The 9464-nt window shown below is 42.0% G+C and overlaps 1 protein-coding gene and 2 non-coding genes across 4 annotated transcripts; 1 reads left to right on the forward strand and 2 right to left on the reverse strand.

Moving 5' to 3' along the window:
- The first annotated feature begins 109 nt into the window (after window positions 1–109).
- Window positions 110–6291, forward strand: exosc9 (exosome component 9). 2 transcript variants are annotated; one of them, XM_030422962.1, is made up of 12 exons: window positions 110–303; window positions 663–757; window positions 1273–1392; window positions 1613–1715; window positions 1820–1957; window positions 2507–2589; window positions 4483–4615; window positions 4828–4916; window positions 5023–5169; window positions 5292–5470; window positions 5642–5720; window positions 5834–6291. In XM_030422962.1, exons 1-12 carry the CDS (start codon window positions 238–240, stop codon window positions 5895–5897), a joined length of 1296 nt encoding a protein of 431 aa, XP_030278822.1. In that variant the 5' UTR covers window positions 110–237; the 3' UTR covers window positions 5898–6291. The 2 variants fall into 2 exon arrangements, with proteins under 2 accessions (XP_030278822.1, XP_030278892.1); XM_030423032.1 differs by having other exon boundaries at window positions 172–303; window positions 640–757.
- Window positions 6292–6541: 250 nt separating this feature from the next.
- On the reverse strand, window positions 6542–6613 carry trnaq-cug (transfer RNA glutamine (anticodon CUG)). Its single transcript has one exon. It is a non-coding gene; the product is annotated as a tRNA-Gln (tRNA).
- Window positions 6614–6932: 319 nt separating this feature from the next.
- On the reverse strand, window positions 6933–7006 carry trnai-aau (transfer RNA isoleucine (anticodon AAU)). The gene has a single exon. It is a non-coding gene; the product is annotated as a tRNA-Ile (tRNA).
- Between the last annotated feature and the right edge of the window lie 2458 nt (window positions 7007–9464).

A 9464-nucleotide genomic window follows, 5' to 3' on the forward strand; every position in this document is an offset into this window, starting at 1 on the left:
TAATAGGTACATATACATACAGGCTGTATATTATGACTCCGTTATGTTAACTTGAAATAAGTAAACAACAACAAAAAAAAAATCCCCTCATCTTTACTATGGCATGTTGTAAACACTTCCGGGGTAGAGTTCGGAAAATATTGACGGCGACCACATGCCTGTTGGAGTAGTGGCGCCGCAGTTCTGAATTAAAAGTATTAAAATATTTCAAACTGCAGCCACTCCAAAACCCGAACAATGAAGGACACACCGCTGGCGAACTGTGAGCGGGACTTTTTGCTCAAAGCCATCGAAGAGAAAAAGGTGAGCTGGTTTCGGAGCATGGTGTCCAGCCTCTGTGCTAAATGAACCACAGGAACCGACTAAAGGGAAACTTCAGTGTTAGTTTATGGACAGCTGCTGCTAACTTATTCTAAATACTGCATAATAAAGAATATTTCTCATCCAGTAACCGGAAGAATGACTGTTCCAAAAACACTGAAGTCAGGCGGGCTCCAGTCATTGTAAATGCAGTGGTTTCAGAGTATTTACGTGTGCGATTAAACAACTTTGTCCATGGATTTATGCTTTGAGGACACATTGCTGCCCATACCCGAAGATATTAGTTCTTAAAAATGTATTTTGTGGTGTGCTTGTGAGTTTGACCTGTCGCCCCCCTGCAGCGGCTGGACGGCCGACAGACCTATGACTACAGAAAGATGAAGATCACGTTTGGGACGGACTATGGATGCTGCTTCGTGGAGCTGGGGAAAACCAGGTAAATATATTTCCAAATATGTGTCAAATCGTTGCTTTTAATACCTAACAACCCCATTAAGATTGAACCCTCTTCATGAATCTTCCCATGCTTTACTGACTTTATGCAACTCTACATTTTTCCCTCTGAGGGATTCATTCATTCATAAGGTGTGTAATGTAAATATGCAGATCTGAGATGTTGTTTTTATGTCCGCACCATTCTATCTGATGAGTTAAAGATGTCTTGTGCACCATTCCACACATATTTATCCTAGAATTTAGCATGACAATATTTCTATCTTGGAATATCTTGGGGAAGTGAAATGTTATGGTCTTCACACGGCAGTTTGTGGAGACGGACCTGTCAGTGGGTCAGTGGGGCTGAGGAGGTTAAAAGAAGGAGAGCCAGTCGGACAAGGCACTGATGTTGGGCAGAGTCCGAGTCAAACCTGTGAAATGCACCGAGGTGAAACATCTTGTAGACAGCTTTATGTTTTTTGTGATAATGAAATATGAATGTGTTGCACTCTGCAGGGTCATGGCCCAGGTGTCGTGTGAGCTGGTGGCTCCTAAAGAAAGTCGACCCAACGAGGGAATCATGTTCTTCAACATTGAGCTGTCGCCCATGGCCTCGCCAACGTTTGAACAGGGCAGGTGAGAGAGAACTCTATGTTTGTCTGTACTTTTGTACCAATACATCCGACAGATAATATGCAGCGTATTCCCTCTCCTTCATTTCACATCACATCAGGAATTATTGAAGGGACTAGTTGAGGGACATGTTAGAGCAGGACTGCGTCTGAAATGTGTTCCATTTAGTCAAACTGCCTGTGCAGCGAGTGTAAATCATCCGTGGGGTTTCCTTGCTCTCCAGGCAGTCTGAGTTGTCAGTGAAGCTAAACAGACAGCTGGAGAGATGCTTGAGGAACTCCAAGTGCATTGATACCGAGTCCCTGTGTGTGGTGTCTGGAGAGAAGGTAGAACACACACACACACACACACACACACACACACAAGAAAAAACAGAGTCCCGTCTTGCAGCATGGTGATGGCGTGTGTGTGTGTGTGTGTCTGCGCTCAGGTGTGGCAGATCAGAGTGGACGTACACATGTTGAATCATGACGGGAACCTGATGGATGCCGCCAGCATTGCTGCCATCACCGCTCTGTGCCACTTCAGGCGGCCTGATGTCGGCATCCAGGGAGACGAAGTCACAGTGGTGAGTCAGCAGCAAACAGCACAGCAGGTGGTGTTTGCTGCTTCACTGAATCTGTTGGGAAATGCTTTAAACACCAAGCTGCTCTGCTGTGTGAGTTTCTGTGATGACACTTAGAGTATATAATGAAGGAACTTTCCTGCTTAACTACAAGTGACCACATTTGGCACATTTTTCAATTGACAATACAAAAACAGGGTATGATTATGTCGCACTTACCAACTTTTAACTGTATAATGGATATATGTCAAAGGATATATAGGGTGAGAGAAATACCACTCATATCAAATGTGTTAGATGTTGCGTAGTCACATTGTATTTGTTCACTGTGTATTTGAATAAAAAGTGCTTTTGAACATTTATCCCACTTCATACTAGACACTACGCAGATACACAGACCAAAACTACAGTGATATGTTCTTTGGTTCATATTTTCCTGCCCTATGTTGTAATTCAGTGTTTCTATTGTTTATTCAAGTCGGAACAGTTTTACATTTCTTGCTTATGTGTTGTTGGTTTGTAATTTTGTGTTTTTTGTCTGTGCTCCTTTAGTACAGTCCAGAGGAGAGGGACCCCATTCCTCTGAGCATCTACCACATGCCCATCAGTGTCAGCTTCTCCTTTTTCCAACAAGGGTGAGGAACCGCATTAAAGTAAAGGACAGAATACATTTTGTGATAAATACTAAAACTTTCAGATATTTATTTGGTGGGTGTTGCCACTGAGTTCCTGATTCGATTCCGTCAGGGATGTTTCAGTAAGCAGTATTCAGTGATGTGCACAAGGGGGGGGGGGCAGTCGCCCCCCCTCGTGGCCCAATTGTTGAAAAACGTGCGCTAAAGTGCCCTCCTGAGAGCCAAAATGCGCGCTGAAAGTGCCCTCCTGAGAGCCGAAATGCGCGCTAAAGTGCCCTCCTGAGAGCCGAAACGCACGCTACAGTGCCCTCCTGAGAGCCAAAAAAGCATGCCAAAGTGCCCTCTTGGTTGGCAAAACACACTAACCTGCCCCCTTGGCTGGTTAAAACATGATAAACTGCCCTCTTGGGAGCCAAAACGCGCGCTAAAGTGCCCTTCTTTTTGCCCCTGCCCTTCAAAAAGTCTGCGCACGCCACTGGCAGTATTACTTGTATATAAAAGAAATTCTGAGAGAACTAATGCTGTAAATTGTAGAAAGAACCCTTATTAATGCATAAGGTAAGATGCATTACACTTGAACGCACTATGCTCCATGCGCTGTGTATTTAGGAACTCAGACGCAGAGAGGAGAAAAGTCATCCGTAAATGAAAAAGCAGCATCATCAATGAAAGAGAGACAGATTTGCTTGTCAGATAGAAAAACAACCTATCCTCATTTGACACCTGGTGGGTCTTAATTTTAGATGGTGACACAAGAAAAGACACATATTGAAAGATCGATCTTGCGATTTTATGAATCAGTATCAAATGGAGGTTGATTTGAATGGGATTGTTGAGGAATTTCGGCTCGCTTGACCATTCAGGAGAGCTGAAGAAGACAGAGCCATGATCATGGAGGAGTAAAAATAACAGCATCAATGGCATCTCTCTGCTTGCACAGAGGCCTGTAGATTTGTCTCCCACAGCGATAATGGATTCTGTATGTTTTTGACGGGGCTGTATGATCGTGGGGGAGGATTTAGTTTGTGGTGCTGTTGGACTTTGATTCACTGAACAGAGTGCTGTTCTGTTTTCCAGCCTGCTTTCATTGATATAAATAGGGTGGACAAAATAATGGAAACCCGTGTCAGTACAATGCTAAACAATTCAGTAACACCACAAACTACATCTTCAGAAAGTGATTGTACTGTCGAATCAGCACCTGTTAAACAGCTTCAACCAAAATCATCTGAGAAAAATCCAAAATTGGTTTGTTGCTGAGGAGGTTTTCCACATACTAGGATTTTGCTTATAGTGCATAATGATCACAATAAACACAGTGAGAGAAAAGAAAAGACAAGTACTGCATAAGTCAAGAATCATGATTATAGAATAAACACTTAAATAAGATAAGTATGTAAAATGTATCTTTTAAAATGAAAAGGGCTATACAGTGGTTGTTGGTATGAAGATAATTAGATACCTTTTTATTAATCAAAATACGATCAAAAGATGAGGGCAAATATACAAACAATAAGGTACTATATACAGTATACAAAAAACAATAAAGTACCACATAAAATAAAATAACGAAGTAGTTATGAAATAAAATTTAAATACTGAGGTAAATAAAATAAAATGCTCAGGTATCAAAGAATAAAGGTAAGTGGAACATAAGTTGCAAGAGGCGAAAGTGCAGTTGTCTTTACAGTACTAACATGTGCAACGTGTGAAAATAAATTCCCAAAAAACTAAACACTATGTATATTGGTGTACCTGATAAACTGAGTATGAAATAAAGAACAATTTCAAGTAACGGATGTGATAGACAAATTAAAGCGTGCCAGTCTTTGGATTAACATTATCTTTCCACCTACCGAGCTGTCTCTTCTGTACTCTCTGTTCGCTCTGCAGGACCTACCTGCTGGTGGACCCCTGTGAGCGGGAGGAGCGGGTGATGGACGGCCTGCTGATGATCGCCATGAACAAACACAGAGAGATCTGCTCCATCCAGTCCAGCGGGGGCATCATGTTGCTGAAAGAGCAGGTGAATGGAGTGTAGATTAATGTTGCCGGGGTTTGAAGCCATTGAGATCAATTATCTCAAAGAAAATGATCGCTCGATGTGCTGTAGAGCTTCACAATCGATTATATGGCTGCTCTCCAAAACCCCCACAGGTTGAATAGAACCACAACTAACAAAGTAGTAAACACCAACAGAGTTTATCTGTTAATCACTTTTTGTGTGTGTCGTTGAAGGTTATGAGATGCAGTAAAATAGCCAGCGTCAAAGTGTCTGAAATCACAGAACTCATCAGCAAAGCCCTGGAGAACGACAAGAAAGCAAGGTGAGCACTAACATCACATCACCGCATGTTTATTTTGACCGCTTTTTGAACTCCTGCTGTTGCCTCTAGAGGATGTATGTGAACTCCGTGTTTGTACACTTTGCAGGAAGGCGGGTGGTAGGTGTGGTTTTGCGGAGTCTATGCCTCAAGAGCGAATCACAGCCCTGAAAATGGACGAGACTCCCGTGGAGATGACGGAGGTGACGGACAGAGCCAACGACATCGTTCAGAAAGCCGAGGCCCCATCTCAGACGTATCCTTTGCGGAGCCTGAATAACAACAACAGCATCATCCACGAGAATGTGTCCTTGCCCCTTGTCTATCTGCCACTTTGCCTTATTTAATCCACTGTGGCTCCTTAACCATACCTAACAGGGTGCCTTCCCCCGTGGTGCCCGTCCCGGGTGTGGGTCAGGTTGGGCAGGGGCTGCAGAACACCTGGGGACTGGAAGAGGAGGACGAAGAGGAAGAGAATGACAACAGTGGCGAAGACGAGGAAGTAAAAGAAACAAAGATGGAAGTGGAGCAGCATGACAAAGAGGGGAGCAAACAAGGTTATTACATTTCTTTTTTCAATATAAAAAGAAACGTTCACCCAAAGACGAAAATCCAGTCATTATCAAATGATTCAAATGTTATGGAACCTCAGGTTCTTATCATTAGTCCGTCAGTATGTTTTACTGTAATTTTTAAAGCATAAATTGGCAAATGGTTTGGATTCGCAGAGGATGTGGTGGAGATATCAGACAGTGAAGAAGAGGAAGTGGTCATACTTCATCCAGAGACACCAGACAAAGCTCCCAAGTAGGTGCACCAGCCGTCTCTTGTATGTATAGGAAATTCTATTCATTTTTCTTTACAAAGGATCAGAGTCAAAGATTGTGTTTTACCCATCCATCTCTTTTTCGTCCTGTCAGGCATACAGGACCCAGTTTCCACCAGAAGGGGGCAGCAGCATCAAAGAAAAAGCAGAAGAAATGAAGGCAGGATCCACTGGAGGTCCCTGCCGTCTCAGATATCTACAGCTGTGCACCTACATGAGAGAGTTTGGATCAAAGAGAGGTGACAGTACAGAGACACTTCCAAGTTCTGGATTTTCACATGAACATGAAATTTACTTGTTTGGAATCATTTGGATCCATTTAAAAGCAGACTGCGCCTACAGATGTACAGAGAACGATTTGTAACATATTTTTTTCTAACAGTGAAAGGATGTAAAAGTGATGGGTATGGCAAAATAAAATATTCTCAACCACTGTTGGGTATTTAGTGGACTTTTAACATTTCAGTTTGCACGGTGGTATACATTTGTAAGTAAAAATGTGATCTGTGGTGGTGATAGTGAATCTAAATAAAAAGAAAATATGTAAATGTTTGTGTTTGTAAGTTTTCTATTTGAATCCAAAGAATCACAAAATGCATTAAAAATACGTATGGAGGGATTACTATTTCATTATAAGTCGTGGCCATGATGCCAGAAAGCCCAAGTTGTTTCTTGAATTTCAAATAGTCCTTTTAAGACTTCTGAAATGTACAATAATCCGATGTCGCTTCTGTCGTTCAGTAAAACACATAGAGGATTAATGACGTATGAACCGTATTCATAGATACAGCGAGCAAAAGTCAGGTTCCACCGAGATTTGAACTCGGATCGCTGGATTCAGAGTCCAGAGTGCTAACCATTACACCATGGAACCACCGCTGCACGGGAGGTCGATTCTTTGTATTATGAAATGTGGAGAGCAGCCGGATGAGTCGTGACAGATAATGATGACATGGGCTATTTTTTATTAATGGACATATACCTACTAAAACTGGTTAATGTGCTCGTCCTCATCGACAGAGATAGCACACGTTTTGCAAACAGTAGTTGCTCTTACTATATTGATTAATTTACTAACGTCAATAATCATAAGTATATTGTCTGAATTTGCTGAAATGCATTGAATATAGATATGTAATTGACAACTTAAGTCTCCGATACAATCACGATGGAGATGTACAGAAAAGGAAGTGTGGCCCGTACGGGGATCGAACCCGCGACCTTGGCGTTATTAGCACCACGCTCTAACCAACTGAGCTAACCGGCCATAGCAAAGCCTGTGTTAAACTGCAAAACTGTTCACTGACCAACTGAGCTAACCGGCCATAGCAAAGCCTGTGTTAAACTGCAAAACTGTTCACTGACAGTTCACTGCACAGTGCACCAGTCAATCTCTGACAAAGATCTTTCACATATTTTCTGAGAGGAATCTACATGAACCCGCTTCATAGATGAGACATACACACCCAACCAGACAATGACTGGTTGAAAAGGACTGAAAAGAATTAATGACGCACAGCAGTAAGAATTTCAAAAACACACACTGGTGTTCAGGTAGAACATTGAGTCATACGTTCTGATACATTACACACACATACACTGATACGTACGCACACAGGCTTTGATTCTATACAGCTGTCTTTTTTATCATAATATTTTTTATTTTGTTATATTTATTTTATTATAATCTGTACTTAATCACTGGAAACTGATGTCCTATGTGCATTTTAATCAAATTAATTTTCAGTTCTTTGTAGGTGCTATACAATAAATAACAGTAGCAACACCAGATAACTAGCAAGCAGATGGCATTATGTATTCATGCAGCATTTATTGTTACATTCTCGTAAATGTGTGAAAGTATACTGCATGCAAAAGTTTGTTCAAGCATGTCAACAGTTGAGCTACTCAGATTGTGCCGTGATCAAAACCACTTTCTGGTCTGAATGTGGCTATAAGGTTGAAGATTTTCAAGTTTTCACAGGAAATGTCCACACTTGGAACAAAAATGGGTCTTGGGCGGACCCTGTCAAATGTGGAAATCTCAATATTTGGCCTATTAAGGACACATTTCTGTGATAATACAACACATGAATTGTTATATTTCAACATCTATTAATTTGGAGTATCCCACATCCCACATCCCTCACAAACATATGCCCATCTCATCCCACAGTGGGATGAGATGGGCATATGTTTGCGCACACACACACACACACACACACACACACACACACATAGAAGCCTGTGGGTTATCTTGTCCTAGACGGACTCTTATCAGGTCAGTGTATCATCAACAAACATCCCAGCTCTACCAGGGCAAGTCATGGTATGTTAGCATGTGCGCAAATATGTACGTGACAGTCTTTGTGTGGCTGTGTGCAGAGGAGGAGTGGCATCGCAGTTTTCTAAAGCGTGGAGTGGTCTAAGAAATGACCCCTGTTTGCTTAGAGGCTGGCCGATACACAATTCCAACAAAACAAGCAGTTCGACCTAGAGCAAATCCTATCTAGATCTCACATGTAAAACACAGAAGGGAAGTTCCTCTGAAATCTGATTCCACGAGAAAAATGTGGCACCTGCTTGATTCCCAGAAGTCAGGTGTCTCACCATTGTCATTGTTTGTGCATTTTTTATTGCTATGAATCGTGTGTTCATGTTCAGATTTACCCTCAGCGCCAAACCTGTTATGACAGAGCCACAAACACTTACTCAGCCACACCTATGCTGTGCGCTTTACATATCTGTCTAAACCAAATCAAGCACATTTGGATGCGCCAGTGTTCACATAAACACATGACTAACTGCTTTGTAATGCTGCCTAAGTCTTTCTCATAAACTTATGTTATAATCCTGCCTAAACCTTTTCTGATCTGCATGAGTTCAGTAGTTCAAGTGTTTTTTTGTCCTCCCCTCCTGGTTGGCTGATAAGGTACAGCGAGTACAGCTACTTTCTTCACACAGGAACACACGGCACTTAAACGCACACACATGCAGGCAGCCAAGTCAGTGGAAAAGTACTGGACAGGCTGAGACTATCACTGCCATCAACAGTCCCACACACAAAGCCACAGTTGCTTACTTAGTGTATTAAATGACCTACAGCGATGCCGTGGGAGATCAGAGTCGTTATTTGACCACTCATTAGATAATTTGTGTTGTTACTGGAGCCATGACGGCCGCTGTGGTGCATCATGTCAGAGTCACTACAGTGCACTTCGTTGCTGTAAGGGATTAAGGTTGTGGTTTGTACTTTTAAAAGTCCAGTTTAGGGGACACATTTGAATAGACCACTGGCAGAAATTTTAAATACAATTGTTAGCTATGTTCTCATCAGTGGACAATCATCTGAAACTAAGAATGGCTGTTTTTTTGTGACCTTAGAATGAGCCTCCTTAAGCACGACTGCAGCTGTCAAAATGTGTGCTTTTTTTCGCATCTTTTGTGTGCAAAGGTGACAACCATGTACGTGTAGCTAAATTATCTTTCAAACTGACAAGCATCATATATGGAGATTGTGGAAGAAGCGGCTGTAAAATGGCGGATCCATTTTCTTGAGCGTCACAACCCAGAGGAAAATTTTACTGCTCAAAGCTTGCTCCTTTACGGCTATGAAGCCGTATAGGAGCTCAATGAGAGCTCTCATTTCAGTCTCGTTGTAGTCTTTTTTGGTCTCAAACATTTCTCATTCGTTTCTCCTAAAATTCCTTAGGAGCAATAGGTGA

Source organism: Sparus aurata, chromosome 1 (assembly GCF_900880675.1).
Source record: "Sparus aurata chromosome 1, fSpaAur1.1, whole genome shotgun sequence".
NCBI lineage: Eukaryota > Metazoa > Chordata > Actinopteri > Spariformes > Sparidae > Sparus > Sparus aurata.